Source organism: Aythya fuligula, chromosome 16 (genome assembly GCF_009819795.1).
Source record: "Aythya fuligula isolate bAytFul2 chromosome 16, bAytFul2.pri, whole genome shotgun sequence".
NCBI lineage: Eukaryota > Metazoa > Chordata > Aves > Anseriformes > Anatidae > Aythya > Aythya fuligula.
The window spans coordinates 14,556,983-14,574,154 of NC_045574.1; the positions used below are offsets into that span (position 1 = coordinate 14,556,983).

General features: G+C 61.6%; 1 protein-coding gene across 1 annotated transcript; it reads left to right on the forward strand.

Annotated features, from left to right (window-relative positions):
- Positions 1–9,303: 9,303 nt before the first annotated feature.
- Positions 9,304–16,904, forward strand: SAMD10 (sterile alpha motif domain containing 10). The gene is given in 6 exon segments (XM_032198445.1): positions 9,304–9,369; positions 9,371–9,452; positions 11,210–11,400; positions 13,919–14,087; positions 15,554–15,694; positions 16,756–16,904. Coding segments are annotated over 6 exon segments (714 nt in total). The 3' UTR covers positions 16,821–16,904.
- The last annotated feature ends 268 nt before the right edge of the window (positions 16,905–17,172 follow it).

Below are 17,172 nucleotides of genomic sequence, written 5' to 3' on the forward strand. Positions count from 1 at the left end.
TCCCCCAGGTTTCCAAATTTTCCCCAGGTTCCCAAATTCCCCCCACGTTTCTGAATGCCCCCCAGTTTCTTAACACCCCCCCGGTTTCCAAATTTCCCCCAGGTTTCCGAATTCCCCCCCAAATTTCCTAATTCCCCCCACATTTCTGAACGCCCCCCAGTTTCTGAACACCCTCCCTGTTTCTCCCCGATCCCAAAACCCCCACCATCAGCACCGTGCCTGTCCAACGGCCCATAAAGGCAGCAAGGAGTGAGGATCTTTGCTAATTAATTAATTACAGGCCCAATTCCTCCTCTCTGCCCCCGCCACCACCACAGCAGGCCGTGTAGGCCGCGCTGGGAGCCCACGGGGCCCTGCTGTGACCGGGCACCACCGGGGCCTGGATAGGGAACAAATTTGGGGCAGGAAGAGCTGGTGTTGGTGGTCCTGAGGATTTTTGGGGCAGGATTCGGCCTTTTCACGGCTCTGATCCCCGCTGGGGCTCAGCAGGAGGATGTCTGCGTGCTCCTGGCTGCTCCTAAAGCAGCGTGGATGAGCTGGCAATTACCAAGGCGGCAATTAACAGGGAACGGGGAATGAGGATCCCCCAGCCTCAATAAGGTCCCGGGGCCTCCCTTTTCCACCTCCTCTGCCCTTTTTTCGGTACCCCACGGCTTTTCCTGCCCTCCACGGGATGGATTCGATGCACAGCGGGGTCAGCAACCCGCTCTGCCCACCCCAAAGGGCTCGGGGACACCTCATCCCCCCTGTCCCACAGGGAAAAGGGACAGCGAGAGGGGTTGAGAGGGGCCGGGGAGGTTTTTTGGGGCCATCGCGTCCCCGCACCCAGCCCGGCTGCTGCAGCTCCCGCGCCGGAGCAGAACCAGCTGCAGGAAGACAAATGGCCCCATTTTGCATGCTAATGGCAAACCCAGCCCCCAGCCGCTTCCCATCCGTCTATTTTTGGGTTTGGCTGGAGACAAAAAAAAAATAAAAAAATTAAAAAAATAATAATTAAAAATCCCTTTTGCCAAGCGGTTGGGGTGGCGGGGCCGGGCACAGCACCCCCAGCCCTCACCCAGCACCTGCCAAGTGGGAACATCGCCAGCCCCCTTCCTTCCATCTCCCTGCTTTTGGGGCAGGATTTGGCCCCAGCCCATCAGCTCCTACCAGCTCTGGTGTTTTTTTATGGCCGGGCTGATAAAAGACAGCGCTGTCCCAGCACGTCTGGCCTCAGATGGGGGCTGCAGGGAGCTGGGAGCTGAGCTGGGAGCGGTGGGGAGAGCAGGAACGTGCCTGGTGGGGGAGCAGGAGGGAGGGAAAAAGATCCCAGCAGGGCTCTGGAAGCTTCAGGAATTCCGCTTTTGGGGGTTATTACCCCAAAACCACAGCCGACGCGATGGGCAGCGCGGGGTGACCCCATCCAGGGGCTGATTTTCTGCTCTGAATTTTCTCTTTTCCCCCCACACCGACACAGAGCTACAGAAGCAGCCGCTCCCCCCAAGGGTTCCCCGCTCCCGTCCGCGCTCCAGCCAAGGAGAAAACTCAGAGTAATTTTATAGGTTTGGTAAAATCAATCTTAAATGATTTTTAATCATCTCCGCGCGCGTAACCCGCTGCTCGTTACGGACCGGTGAGCGCAGTTGGGAGCCAGCAGCCGGGCTCTGATGGAGCCTGAGCCTCTGGCCCCACACCCGACCACCAACTGGAGGCACTGGGAGCTCTGGTTTGATTTTCCAGTGGTGCTGGAGGGCAGCGGGTTCAGGATCTGTCCCTCAGCCCCCTCACCAGCCAGGTCTTGCTCTTTGAAGACCTCAGACCCTATTTGCACACCCTAGACTGAGGTTTTTGGGGTGGGCAATACCCCCCCCAAGGGAACAACACCAGTACCATCAGGGTCATTCCCTCCCCAGCAGCCCCAGAGTTGTCCCAGCCCGGTTCAGGGCTTTTCAAGTTCAATTTCTGCACAGCGCGGTAATAAAAGCCGGCGTCCGCAGGGGATGCAGCGCACGTAGGCGCAGACACGCGCGGTAATCGCTCACAAAGGCTTGAAAGTGAAAAATAATCACTTAAATGGGAGAGCGAGGCCAAGCTCATTTACTGCAGATCCCGCTGGGGGCCGGGCCAGCTCCACCAGCCTCCCCGCAGGGCAGGATACGGCCCCGAGCTGCTGCAGAGGGGTCGCCAACAGCCCCGTGCCCGCACAAAGCCGCCTCTGTCCCCTCTCCGGGGACAAGGGGAGGACAAAGGGGGGATGCCGGGGCCACAGGGCTGCCCTGCACCCGGTTTGTCCCCACGCTGGGTGCGTTCAAGCAGCACGTCATGCGGCAAGAACGCAGCCACGGGGACAAAACACCCGCAGGGCTCGTGGAGACGGCGTGGAGCCTCCTGTCCCCGTCCCAGGACCCTCTGCCACCTCGCTGTCCCAGACTCGGGGTGTCCCAGTCCCAAGGGACACGGGTAAAGCGAAGCAAATTTGGGCACCGTGACCCCGCCGCCCTCTGCGCCGGGCTGGCGCGGTGCCGGCCGTGCGGAGGTGTCGCCGCTTCGCACCCAAAAATGGGATGATTATTTGGATTTCAGCTGGGGAAGTGAGAGAAAAAGACTAGACCGGGGGCTGGCTTTAATCCCCGCCTGCTCAGCTACCGAATTAACACTTTTGGAGCCTGGTTCTCACTTGATTATCACCCGGTGCCGTGAAATCCTCTGAAGACAGGATGTCCTACTTAGTGAAATCAGCTCCCGGTAGGTAAATACCTCCTGGCGTTGTCGTTAGTCCCATGCACGACTGGGGAGGGGCCCCGAGGATGTGGGCAGCCAGGTGGCGGGGAGGTGGCGGGGGACCTTCAGCCTCTGTCCCGAAGCCACCTGAGATCCTGCAGAGATGACGGTGAAGGCGGGGAGGAAGGTGAAGGTGGGGAGGAAGCTGAAGATGGAGATGAAGGACCCCAAAGCCCAGAGCCAGGTTCCCAGCCCTGGCTGCACCAGCACCGTGCACCCCACAGCCGTGACCTCCCCCTGCACCAGCCCCACAAACGGCCCCAAACACCCATTTTCCCCCTGCGGACGCCTCGTGGAGCCCAGCTGGAGCTGGAGGAAAGTCCTCAGCCAAAACGATTTGGGCCCAAAAAAATGAAAAACACATTAAGAAACAAAAATATGTAATAATAATGGCAATAAACACCTGCATCAGGGGGGTTTGGGGGTGCAGGGAGGCTCCTGGGCAAGGCTGAGCCCCCCCATGCACAGCACCCCCCACGGGGTGCACGCGACCCGCCACGTGCCTCTTTGGTTCATAAAGCATCCGTGAGCACCGTGCACATCCTTAAAACATTTTTTTTTATTTTTTTTTTCTTACAGGAAAGAATTAAAATGTTGCTCTGAGTCTTTTATTCTCGCTGCAAATTGATCGCGAAGCAGGGAAACATGAATCACGCTGCCTCCTGCCCTCGTAGACGGTGGCAGCGTGTGTGTGTGTGTGTGTGTGTGCGCGTCCCCTGATTGGATTAAGTTGCAAATTTACAGTTTCGTTTCGGGAAACAATATTAAAAAAAAAAAAAAAAGAAAAAAAAGAAAAGAAAAAAAAAAAAGAAATAAAAAAGGGAGAAAGGAGGCAAACGGTGCTCTCAAATAATTACAGGCTGCCTTGAAAATAACTGTGACGTGCAAAAATCCAATTAAATATATCTATAGAAACCTCCGAGTAGAAGAGCTCCCATAGTCTCAAGAAACCCAGGGAACGTCTGTGGGGTGTCTGAGCAGGCAGCAGCACATCCAGCACCCGCCCCTGGGAGCTGCGGGGCCACAGGGTGCTGGGGACGCCGCGGGGACATCCACGTGGCCTTGGTGGCACGTCGGTGGCAGCTCTGCCACGGTGAGGTGTGCGGCTCTGTGATCGGTGTGGAAATCAATTATTTTCCAGGAGAGAGGATTTTCGTGAGTATTTCCACGCCCGGCCAGCTCAGCACCATCCGTCACCCCGCTCCGGCGGTGGGCACGAAGCAGATTTCTCCTCTGTCTCCCTGCGAGTGCCTTCACAAAATCCTTTGGGGTCGTTCCTGGGAACATTTAGAGGAGCTCAGGAAAAGCCCTGGCAGCGTTTTGCTTCCAGACACTGGTCCTGAGCCCAGGGCTGAGGGCACCGAGTGGTGCTGGGCGTCCTTCCCCTGCCCGTGTCCCTTTTCTGTGGGTTCCAATAAGGAGCGGGCGAGCGGAGCTCCAGCGAGCAGAGCCCCCTTTTCTCCTACGACAAATAACTTCCTTCTGAAGTCTCTTTATCTCCTCTTTATCCTTCCCGGGCTGCTTCGTCAGGAGGAGAGCGGGTGGGTAATTAATTTCCTTTTTCCTCTGCAAAACCAGCCAGCTGAATCATCCCAACCTGCACCCGCCGGAGAGGCGCAGGGACAGGTGCACGGTGACATCGGTGCCCCGACCCAAAGCCCTGACCCCAAAGCAGGGGGCACGGGCACCTGGGTTTGAGCTTTCCAAGCCGTGTTCTGTGTTTGGGTTCCACACGTGGGGTTTTTCATCCTCTTTTCCTCCTGTTTTCTCTGACTGTGGCGAGCCCTCGGTGGAGACCCGCAGCCACAGCCGCTTGTTTCACCCCGAAATCTTACAGCCAGCTCCCCAGGGCCGGTTCCTTCTCTCAGATGCTGAGCTGTGGGGCTGACAGCATCAAACTCAATCCCACCTGAGCCAAATTGGGGCAGAAAAGGGAAAAAAAAAAACGGGAAAGTCGGGGTCAGCAACACCTTGGCTGGGTGGCGGCTCCGTTTTGGGGCAGGGGAGGGATCCCCCTGCGGACAGCCCCACACGGGGCTGGCACACCAGAGCCCTCCGACCTTCCCACACCCCCTGCAATCTCATTTGAATATTTCCCAAGTTATCACGTTTTTTTTCCTTCCAAATCTGAGAAAAATGGCTGTTTAAAAAACTGGGTTTACAGCTGAAAGGCCAAGAGATGCTCGGCCACACACGGAGCTGAGTCGGTGACCCCAAAAAGAGGCAGGGATGGGACACAAGCTGAGGTGTACGGCAGCATCAAGGAGCCTGAGCTCTCCCCAGACCCTCTCCAAGCCTCACACAGGCACCTCAGCTCTGCAGCTCCCCTGGGATGTTTTTTTTTTTTTCCAAAACCGTGAGGAATTACAGCTGGGCATCGCCGCACAGCAGGAGGACGGGCGGCTTTGCACAGAGCTGTTTGCAAACGATGATGAGGGAAGAAATTCTTTCCCCCCCCGTGCGCATTAAACCCTTCCTGGAGAAGTGCAATTACCGCTAGAAAAACCAGGAAAAGCAACGGCTGGGAGCGGCGCGGCGCTTATTTTTAATAACAGCTTGGCGCAATCTGCACACATTTTTCAAACAACGTTAGCCTTCTCCTGCCAAGGCCCCTGCGTAACCGTATTTCTCCTGGAAGATTTCTGCCACGGCTTGAAAGCTCCGTGCACAGAGATTTGAGGAGGACTGGGGGGTTAAGAGTAATGGGAAATGGGTCTGCTCCTTATTGGAAGGAGCCGGGTGCCTGCGCTGAGCAAAATTGCCCCAGCTCCTCTCCTGCAGCAGGGATAGGAGCTGTGCTAACAGCATTGTGGGGGGGTTTTAGTGCCACTCGGTGCTGTCCTGTCCTGGCTGTGCCACCCTGGGGAGGATGTGGGGCCACCTCTGCTCCTGCTCGGTGGCTCCTGCTCCTTTTTAAAGAGGTGAAAGCTTGGAGAAGGAAGGATGCACCCTCACCGGGTGAGCGGGGTGAGCCCACGTTGGGGCTTGAGCCCCCTCCACAGCAGCTCCTGAGCGAGCAGCCAAAATTCTGCAGCTTCATTTTTGACCAGGTACGAGCCTGAGCAGCCCCAAATTGAGCCACTTCGCCATCGCAGCGGTGCCATTTGGTGCAGAGCCCCCGCACACAGCTGGTGACACCCGGTGCCTCGCAGCCCCTGCCCGCGGTGCCGACGTGCTCTCACCCCAACGGAGCTCCTGGATGAGGAGGATGTGTGGTTTTGGGGCCAACATCCCAGAAACCTGAGATTTTCTGGTTTTAAACCATGGACAGAGCATCACCTGGTGTTGGGATGATGGGGAGCACTGTGCAAAGTGGCAAGGCTCCATGGCACAGGCACCTGCTTGGCTTTGTCCTCGTCCCCATCCCACTGTGGGTGCGTGGCCAAACCCCTCCAGCACATGAGCATCAACCCCTGGCTGAGATCCACGTGCCACAGGTGAAGGTGGACACCCCCAAAAATACTCTTGGGGTTGCTACTGCGGGGCAACGACGAGCTCTTGTTCCACAAAACGCTGGCACGAGGCGCTCGGGGACATTTTTTGGCCACCCACCGGGGCGCGCACAGCCTGGATGGGGACGAGCACCCTCCGGCACCCATCGGGGGAGAAGGGAATTTTGGTTTTTTTGGGGGTTTGGCGTTCAGCTGGGGTCGGTGCTCAGTGCTGAGGGCGCTGCTCCTCTCCCCACTGCACCCACGGGACGCGCCCGGTGCCACCCGCGCGTCCCCAAACCCCATCCCTCTCCTTGGGGGGGCGCTGATGCTGGAAAGGGGGGGACCCCGGGCTACATGGCTAGGGGGGAGAATCGGGGGTCTCCGGGGGCACCGGCAGCCCCGGGAGGGGAGCAGAGGGGTGAATTCGGGGCGGATCGGCGGGCGGAGCGCACACCGGGGGGTGGCGGAGCGCGGCGCCGCCCCCGGAGCGGGCACCGGGGCGGGGCGCGCCGGGAGCTCCCGGTGCCGGCGGCGGCGTTGGGGGGCGCGGGGGCTCCGTCCCCCCCCTCCGGAGCGGAGGATGAGCTGCGGCGACGCCAAGGACATGGAAGGTAGCGGGGATGGAGGAGCCGGGGATGGGGATGGGGATGTGGAGGGGGGGGGGCTCAGGTGCGCAGCGGGACCCCCCCAAAATCCCCGGCAGGAACGCAGGGGGGCTCCGTGGCCATCCTCGGGGGGTGCCCCCCAGCCTCAGAGCCCCCCCCAGCCGCCTCCTTTCTGTCCCCGGTGTGTGTTTTGTGCTGGGCTCTGCCCTCTCCATCCCGGGGGTGCTGCCTGTCCCCCCCCCGAGCTGTCCCCACCACCCCAGGGGTCTGTCCCCAGCCCTGGGGATTTTGCTTTCCGTGCCCCCTCCTCCAGCCCTGGGCTCTGCCCCTTCCATCCATGGTGACCATCCGGCCCCAGCCTTATCCCCAATTTATTTTTTTTTTGGGGGGGGGACACCAATAAAACGGGATGGGAAATTTGGCCGGAGAGGGGTGGGTGCCAGGGCAGGGGAGGCCAGAGGGGGGCTGGAGCAGGATGGGACCCCCAGGAGGGGCTCGTGGGGGTGGAAGGGGCTCGCTGCAGGCCAGGGTGCCCGTGCCATTGGGCTTCTTCCCTGCCTGCACGCCCCCCCCGGACACCCGACCCCATCCTGGGGTGCTCAGGGACCTCCTGGCGGTGCCCTCGGGGCGCAGGAGCACCCCCAAAACCACACACAGCCCCAAAAGGCTGTGCCCCAGGGCTCCCATCTCAGCGCTGTGCACCCCAAAGCCCTGCTCCGGGGTGGGCAGCACCCCCATGGATCCCCCAGCTTCATGGGCAGGGGGAGCACGGAAGGGGCAGCTGCATTTTGTCCCCTTCCTCCTCCTGCAGAGAGCAGTTGTGGGCTCGAGCTCTGTCCCCAGGCGCGTGAGGGGCTCAGGATTTGAGCTCCGTGAGCAGGGAATTAATTACGAGGAAGGTGCTGGGATGATGCTCAGCGCGGTGAGGTCCTGAGCCAAGCACGCCCCGGGGATGCCACGGAGAGGCTGGAGCTCCTGGGTGTCGATCCTCTGCTTGGGATTTGTCTTGTCCTCCTCGGGACCAGCAGGTTTTGGGGAATGGCTCAGGGCAGGACCCGGTCCCTAGGGACATTACACGGGGACGGCTTCACACATGGGGTGCCCCAGGGGTCCCGGGGAGCGGTGCTGTGCCCCTGGGGCTGGGGGCTGGGGGACTCCATCCCTGCGAGCAGCACCTCTGCCCTGCACCACGTGGAAACGACGCAGGGGAGCGGGGCAATGGCAGCACCAGCTGGGCTCGTGGCTCACGTGGGTGCTGCCGAAAGCACGACAAAACCCCTGGAGAGCAGCCCCACGAGCAGAACCTGTGCTGAGTCGTCCTGTCCCCCTCGTCCCGGGAGCAGCTCCTGCAAAATCCTCCCCAAATCCCTCTGCGTGGCTGCCAGCAAACCTCTGGCACCATTTGGTGCCCCATGTCCCTTCCCCTGGGAGGCAGCAGGAGCTGGCACGCTGATGGCAGCGGGGTTTGCTCCCTGCAGCGGGGTTCCCCTGGGTCTCCGCTCTGCTCCCCGTGCCCACCACTTCTCCCCGTGCCCCCCACTTCTCCCCGTGCCCCTCGCCTGCAAACACATCCCTGCAGCAGGGCAGGTCTGTGGGACACCAGAGGATCAGGACGAGGCTGTGCTGGAAACCAGTGGCAAAAGGATCTGGTGCTGGGCTCCCCGCACCCCTGCGCCTCGCTCCTTGCACCTTTAAGGTGTGAAGTTGGCTGATTTTGGCCGATTTCCCCCTTTTTTTTTTGAGGTCTCAGTCTCAGGAGGTTCCCATCCACCTCTCCCCAGCCTAAAAACGCCGAGAAGGGGGCAGACACAGAGTGCCCATCGCTGCCCCCCGTGCGCCCTCCCTCTGCCCGCCCCGCGCTCCTGGAGGGGTGCCCAAAAGAAAAGAAAGAAGCCACCGAGGGAAAAGGAGCCCGCAGCCATTCCCAAGCCTGCGGGGGGACCGAGCCAGCAGCAAGGCACCCACCCCACAGAGCTGGCAGGAGAACCAGAAAGGGGACAGCAGCCTGGCTCGTGGGAATTCGGGAAGGCTGAACCCCCCCCTGACCCCAATGTGCCCAAAAGGAGCACCCCTAGGGTCCTGGGGGCAGGGTGGCTCAGGGCCATGTGGGATTTTGCCACGGTTTTGCCCATCCCAAGGCGCTTTGATGCCCGGCCACTTGCTGGCACCGCTCAGCCCCCACCCCATAGCCCCCTCCCGTCCCAATTCCAGCTGCCCAAACCCCCCCCCAACCCCGGATTAAGCAGGGGCACGCGGGGCGAGCGCGGAGCAGATTCAGATCAAACAACACCAGGGGGGGGGAATTAAGGCTTTTGGGAGGTGCTGGCGGCGCAGCCAGCGGGACACTGGGGACGGGGGCTGCGTGGGGGCGATTCCTGTGTGCGTGTCCCCCCCTCCCCGAGCAAAACGGCCTCGAGCCGGAGCTGGGGCGAGCGTGCGGCCGCCGCTTATTGGCAGGAGGACGGGGAGGCAGCGAGAGGAGGCAGTCAGGTGTGGAAGAGGCAATGAGGGGAGGAAGGGATGGAGCTGCGCTCGTGACAGCCGGGTGCCGAGCGCGGGCGCGCAGCCCTCCCCCCTGCCAGCATGCAGCAGGGCCGCCCGTCCCTCTGCTGCGTCTCCGCTGTCCGCAGCTCGCGGGGTGCCCCTGAGCCAGGTGAGGGGGGCACGGGGCTTTTGGGGGGGGGCTGCTGGTGCACCCCAGGGTGCGGGTGCAGCCTCTGGCTCAGCAGAAAGAGGGGTGGAGGGGATGGAGAGGCTCGCGGGGTTTTGGGGAGAAGGATGGGTGCGCTGCTGGGGGGGCACGGGGAGGAGAGGGGGGCTCGTGGCGGGCATGGGGGCTCCTCTCCCTGTGACCCCTCCTTGTTTCAATGTGTCTGAGCCTTGTGCCATGGCTTAGAGCTCTCTCCTCTCACCTGCACCAGGAATTTGGGGTCCCTGGAGGTGGGCGTGAGGAGCTGGGGAGGTGCTGGGGGGGCTCTGGGCTGCGCCACGGCCACTGCAGCCCCCGCCACGGAGCAGAGCCTCCGACGCTCCCTGCTCTGCCATATTCCAGGCTGGTTTCCCCCCCTTGCTTCCCCCCTCTCCCATCTGCTCCCTCTCTGTCTCCCCTGCCTCGCCTCCAGCCCCGTTTGTTCGGGGGGGGGGGTGGAGATGCCCACGTCCAGCTGCTCCCCACGGGTCCCCCAGCCCAGCCCCGCGTCCCCCTGGTGCTCAGCGTCCCCGTGGGGCTCGGCTCCGTTTCTCTCCTGCCAAATCCCCTGCTCAAGGGCAAGCCCTTGCCGTATGAGAGCGGCTGAGCACAAAGTTTTATGGCTAAGCCGTAATTTCCTGCCGGTGGGGTTAGCAGGGGACAGCTCGGTGGCGGTGCCGGGAAGGGGCACTGCACCCAGAGCCGGGTGCCTGCTGTTTTCGGCTCCCATCCACGTCTCCAGCCTCGGTCCCCTGCCAGGTGCCCCCTTTGGGCTGTTCTCAGATCCCCTTGGGTCATCCCCAGCTCCGGCCTCTCCTCCTGGGAGGCTGCTCTGGAGCTGAAGCCCTCGCGGAGCCAAGTCTGACGCTCGGCTTCTCATTTTCCGCTTCCCGCACTGATCCCGCACCTCCAGTCCTCAGGCAGGTTTATTTCTGTCCTGGCCATAAATCCAAGGGGCACCGCTCACATCCCGCTTCCCCCCTGCCCAAAGGAGCACAGGAGGACCCCGTGAAACCTTAAAACCCCTGGGGACGAGCAGCAGTGGCTGTTCCCAAGCCCCGTCACCCTCCACCCTTGGTTATTTTTCACCGTGGATCGTATCTCATCACCGTTTTTTTGTGGGGTTTTGCTGTGCCTGGCTCACTGGGGTCAAAGCAGGTGCTGGGGGATGCTCGGGTCTCTTATCCCCAGCCGGCTGCCCCTATCCACGCGGATCCTACAGCAGCAGGCGGCCCCTTCGCCCCCCAGCTCCGGAGGGGAGCTTTGCACCTTCATCACCATGCAATTAGATGTAGTCTGAGCTCATTAAAAGGGGCGAGGGACAACAAGTGGCCGTTGCTGATGGGTTGTGTGTGCCGGTTGTCACCTGGGTGAGCGCCACCGGGGTGCCCAGGGTGGGTTTTGTCCCCCCGGGACCTCTCCAGCCCTCGGTGGGGACGGATCCAGTTCGGTCTGCGGAAACCGGCTGCGCTCTTCCCCTTTACGTGCCACACCGATGAGAAAAAAAGGGTTTTCTGATGGTTTTTTCCCCCCTAGCGAGGTGCTGATGGAGAGGGAGGGGATTCCAACACTGGGGACAACCAGGTCCATCAGGACACGGGGCTGCAGCCCTGGGGCAAAAAGCAGCATTTCTGGGCAACGCCGCGGGGCGCGGCGCGGACGGACGCAGCCACCACCGCCGCCGCCACCTCTCGCTCCCTTTTTCCACCCCCCCCCAGCAGCCGCCGCCGCCGCCGCTCACTTCAGCTTCTGCCGCAGCCTCCTGGAGCACACGGTGTCGGCCGAAAACCTCAGCTACCGCCTGCAGCGCAGCCCCGGCACCAGCCTCACCTGGCACGACGGCCGCAGCCAGCGCTCGGAGGGCGCCCGCGCCGTCAAGCTCCTGCGCCAGCCGGGCACCGAGGGCGCGCAGGTACCCGCGGGGTTATGGGGGTGCCATCGTCCCCACGGCTTTGAGGGGGAGTGAGCTCCTCGTTTTCCCCCCCCCGGGAGGTGTTTTTTTTGCAGGGTCAGGCCTTTAGGGGGTTGGGGTTTGGGGGTTATTTGGTAAGGGGTGGGTTAAGGGGAGTGGGGTGTGTGGGGTGAGCCCGGCGCGTCGCTGATTCCACGTTCGGAGGTGGAAGTTGGCACGGCTCCGCAGGAAATGTGCCAGCACCGAATTTCTTATATTGCCTTAAAATCCCGGAGCGTTCTGGCATGTCGTTTAGGAGGAAACGCTCCAAACCTGGCTACAATCCTGGACTTTATTGCGTGAATGCGCGTGGCTGAAGCAGCGAGCCCCAAGTTCCCAGCCTTCGCTTCCCTCCCTGCCTCTGTGCTGCCGTGGGAGGGAGCAGGAAGGGTCCCCGGTGCTTGGAAACCCCAAACGTCGACAGCTTCACAGCTTTTGGTGCTTCTTGAACCCGAGCTGCTGATGGCGTGAGGACAGGGCAGCAGCAATGTGGAGCCCTCGGGAGAGGTGTTCGGAGGCTGCAAATCCAGCCGGTGACTGCTGGGGAGAAAACCTGGGAGATAAAAGGGCACAGACCCCACGGGGGGACGCGTTCACCTGCTGGGGACCTGCCAGAGAGGAGCAGGGCCCCATGGTCACACCGGGATCCTCCCGGAGCAGCAGCAGGGTCTTTGTCCCCCACCTCTGCACGGGGAGAGTGACACAGCAGCCGCTCTCCAGGCTGCTGCGCTTCTCTTGTCCCCCCTGTCTGCCTCCAAGTGCCTCCCAGCGGGGTTTAGGGGTACCAATAAAGCCTTTAATCGTGCCACAAACAAGAGAAAATGCCCCAGGGACCGGAGGTGACGCCAGTTGCTGGCTGCAGGTCCCCACGCAGCGGCGCGGGGACGGCTCCCCCCGGGCACCCCCGGCTCCTGGGCACCGCTCCTGCCTGCTCGCCTCCACTGCCAGCCTCTGCCTTCACGGCTGAGGCTTCATCAGAGAGACAGCGCGGCTCAGCCGCCTGGAAAACCCAGCCCGGTGCTCGTTATCTCCCCGTCCCTGCCTCCAGGAGCCGGCGGGGGCCGCGTCCCGCAGCTCGCGGCCGCGCGCTCGGATAGCTGCCGTAGGTAGCGGTGGTGGAGGCAGGCTCTGCGCTTCTCATCGTGGCTCGGAAGGGAACCCCGAGCACGCAGCCCCCCGGAGCCCACCCCCCAGGACCCCCGTTGCGCCAGCCTGAAGCTGGGTGGGAAATTTCCTCTGCTGGAAACCCTGCAGAGCCCATCCGAGGAGCACTCGGGCTTCACATCGTGGCCGTACCCTGCTGCAGGACGGCCTCTGGGTATTTATCCACCACCTCCCAGCTTTGCCTTCTTCCCTCCTGTCTCCTGTGGCCACAGCGAGGGCTGCTTGGTCCCTTTATGGCCCCAAATGCACCTCCTGCACTTTTGCTTTTGCTGAGCCCAGGGGATGCAGCACCACCCGCACCCCGGGGCGCACCGGAGCATCCCAAACCCCTCCAACCCTCTGCCACCTCCTGTTCGCCACCACCCGGGGACGTGCTATTAGTTTCAGCAACCGCAGGATGTCTGGAGCCCCCGTTACACTAATTATCTCTGCTCCTCTATTAGGCATGCTTAATTAGCCGATGTTCACACATCGAGGTCGGCGCTGGCGCGCCGCGGTCCGAGCGGTGCCACCGGGTCCCCGTGTCGGCTCCTTGTCCCTTTGCTGCCCTGGACGTGGGACAAAAACATCCTTGGAGGGACCCCGGGACCCCCGTCCCCTCCTGCTCAGCACCAGCACGGATGGGGCTCCTCCTGCAGCCCCAGCTCCACGTGAGCTGTGCCCCCGGTGCCACACTGAGCCCACTGAAGCGATGTTCACCGGCCCCACGCTCGTGCAGAGGATGAGGACGAGTCCTCAGCATCACTGCGCTGACCCTGTGCCCCTCTCCGCAGCCCCCTGGCTTCTCCCCCAGGGGCTAAACCCGAGAAATTCGGGCTTTGGCGCGCCCCTTCCCCACCCAGAATGTGGCATCCGCCCGGGCAGGCGCTGCTGTGCCAGAAGTAGCCTCGTTTCCTCGTGCTGTTCCAGCTTTTGGGGTTTGATTTGGCTGCACGCTGAGATAAATCCAAGCTGCAGCAGCCCGGGGAGGCTGCAGGTGCCGTGACACGGGCGAGGAAACGGGGAGCCAGCAGGTCTGGATGCTCCAGCACCACGCCGGGCTGCGGAGTGATGGATGCCAACGTGCGCCCCAGCTCTCCGTTAGCATCCCCGGGGGGACATTTGGGACCTCCAAGGTGGCACCCAAGGGTGGCCCTAAACCCGTGCAACACCCCGCTGGGCCACGAGGCTCCCAGAGAGCTGCGGCTGGATTCCTGCTGCTTCATTTGAAGGGAACATCCCCGGCAGACGGGCTGCATCCCACCTCGATGCTTTACTCCTCGTGGCGCCGAGCCCTACAGACGCCTCCCTTCTCCCCCCCTTTTTTCCCCTATAGGGCCGTGGCTGCGATCATTATGGGATCTACCACACCAGCCCCACGCTGGGCAGCCTTACCAAGCCTGTGGTGCTCTGGACACAGCAGGATGTGTGCCGATGGCTGAAGAAGCACTGCCCGCACAACTACCTGGTCTACGTCGAGGCTTTCTCGCACCACGCCATCACAGGTGCTGCCCCTCGGGGTCTCCTCGCGCAGGTTTTTGGGGGACTGGGGTCTGGGGCAGGCTTTGTTCCTGCCCCCCTAAATGGTGAGATTTGGGACGGTGGCTTTGGGACGGTGGCTGTGGGATGGTGGCTGTGGGATGGTGGCTTTGGGATGGTGTTTTTGGGATGGTGTTTTTGGGATGGTGGCTGTGGGATGGTGTTTTTGGGATGGTGTTTTTGGGATGGTGGCTTTAGGATGGTGTTTTTGGGATGGTGGCTTTAGGATGGTGTTTTTGGGGTGGTGTTTTTGGGATGGTGTTTTTGGCATGGTGGCTTTGGGATGGTGTTTTTGGGATGGTGGCTTTAGGATGGTGTTTTTGGGATGGTGGCTTTAGGATGGTGTTTTTGGGGTGGTATTTTTGGGATGGTGTTTTTGGGATGGTGGTTTTGACCCTTAACTACCAGTTTTGTCCCCATCCCATCACGACACACCCATGGCCGGGCACAGCTCCTCAGAGCTCTGTAGGGTCAGGGCAGCATAGAGAGCTGCAGCTCCGTGCCCTTGAGGGATGTCAAGCCCTAATGCAAGAGCTCAGCGAGCCCTTGTGTGGGAAATAAAGGGAGCATTAGCCGGGAAGCGAGGACAAAAGCTTGGTGGTGAATCCCTCCTCTAATAGCCCCTGGACTGGAGGAGAGTGGCTGCGTGGGGACGGGGGGGCAGCGGTGCTAATGGGTTTTGATGGGTGCCCCGTTTCTGTGCGTGGGGTCAGGAGAATGCGTCCTGATGCGGGAGGTGGAGCGGAGAAAAGGAGAAAAATGGAGAAATGGAGAAAGGGAGAAAAAGCCCCTGCCCGCAGGGATGGGTTACGTGACCGCTGGAGCCAGCACCTTGTCCTGGGGCTGGCACCTCGAGCTGCCACCCCGTGCGCTCCAAAAACAGGGTCACCCATTTTTGGGGTGAGGCCAGGGCACACGGTTTGAGGCTTCTGTCCTGTCCCATCCCATCCCATCCCATCATTTCCATCCCCTCCTATCCTATCCTATCCTATCCTATCCTATCCTATCCTATCCTATCCTATTCTATCCTATCCATCCTGTTCCATCCCATCCCATCCCTCCGATCCTATTCCATCCATCCCATCCCATCCCATCCCATCCCATCCATATGATCCCACCCCATCCCATCCCATCCCATCCCTTCAATCCTATTCCATCCATCCCATCCCATCCATCCCATCCCATCCCATCCCATCCCATCCCATCCCATCCCATCCCATCCCATCCCATCCCATCCCATCCCATCCCATTCCATCCATCCCACCCCATCCCATCCCATCCTCCTTCCCTACAGACCGTCTCCATAGGCCAGAAACATTTAGGATTTTTAACACTTCACCCCTCTCCCCTTTCCCTGCTCCCACCACACACACGTGTGTGCGTGCGTGTGCCCCCCCCGGGGGCGTGGTGCTGAGCAGCGCTGTGCTTGCAGGTCGGGCGCTGCTGCGGCTCAACGGGGAGAAGCTGCAGCGCATGGGCATCGCGCACGAGGCGCAGCGCCAGGAGGTCCTGCAGCAGGTCCTGCAGCTCCAGGTGCGCGAGGAGGTCCGAAACCTGCAGCTGCTCAGCCAAGGTAGGCGGGGAGGGCAGGGAGGAGAACCCCGGGAGGTCGTGCCCCTCTGTGGCCAGGTGGGTGAAAAGGAGAGCGGTGGTGGCGAGAGCCACGGCCACCCAGCCACCGGCACGGTGCTGGGGCAAATCCAGCCCATGCTGCAGCTGGGGTGGGCTGTGGTGCACAGGGAGAGGTTGCGGTGCTCAGGGACAGGTTGTGGCACATAGGACAGGTGGTGGAGGACAGGGACAGGTTGTGGAGCACAGGGGCAGGTCCTGGTGCATAGGGACAGGTCGTGGCGCACAGGGATAGTTTGTGGCACACAGGGACAGGTCGTGGCACACAGGTCATGGAGCACAGGGACAGGTTATGGTGCACGGGGACGGGTCCTGGAGCGCAGGGACAGGTTGCAATGGCCAGGGACAGGTTGTGGAGCACAGGGACAGGTTGTGGAGCGCAGGGATAGCTTGTGGCACGCAGGGACAGGTCGTGGCACACGGGTCGTGGAGCACAGGGACAGATTGTGGCACACAGGGAGAGGTCACGGTGCACAGGGACAGGTCACGGCACACAGGGACAGGTCCTGGTGCACAGGGACAGGTTGCAATGCCCAGGGACAAGTCGTGGAGCACGGGGACAGCTTGTGACACACAGGGACAGGTTGTGGTACACAGGGAGAGGTCGTGGAGCACAGGGACAGCTTGTGGCACGCAGGGACAGGTCGTGGCACACCGGTCGTGGAGCACAGGGACAGGTTACGGTGCACAGGAGCAGGTAGTGGAGCACAGGGAGAGATTGTGGCACACAGGGACAGGTCCTGGTGCACAGGGACACGTTGCAATGCCCAGGGACAAGTCGTGGTGCACAGGGACAGCTTGTGGCACACAGGGACAGGTCGTGGAGCACAGGGACAGGCCGTGGAGCACAGCACCGGTTCCCCTGGTGGCAACTGGCATTGAGAGGACGATGCTCTCCAGGGCTGGCTCCCCCGTGCCACCCTGCAGGCTGTTTATTCCTTCCTCTCCCCTCCTTGTTCCAGCCTCTTTTGGAAATGTCTCCTAGCTGCTCCGTCTGTTTGGCAGATTGTACCAGCACTGTGAACCGAGCACCTCTGGGATGGACTGTGCACCGCAGATACGAGACCTGAACCGCGTGCTTGGAATACGAAGAGGCAGCTTCCCAGCCACTCCGGGGCTTCTCTCTTTCTTCTCCTCTCTTTTCTTTTCTACGAACACGTCGCTGCGCAGAGCTGGGCTGCTTCCTCCAGCAGACGAGGCTCCCAGCCAGAGGAAGAGGAGCAGAACAGCCCCGGGGATGGATCAGCTCCTGCCCGTCTGAGCCTGACCCCTCGTAGGGGGAAATTACGGAGAGAAGGCGGCGACGAGAGGGGCTCAGCGGTGCCGACAGCCTGAGCACGGCCACCCCTGGGACAGATTGGAGCCACCCACGGGACGCTGAAACCTCGGGCACGTGAGTGGTGTCCCAGCACCTGGAGGCTC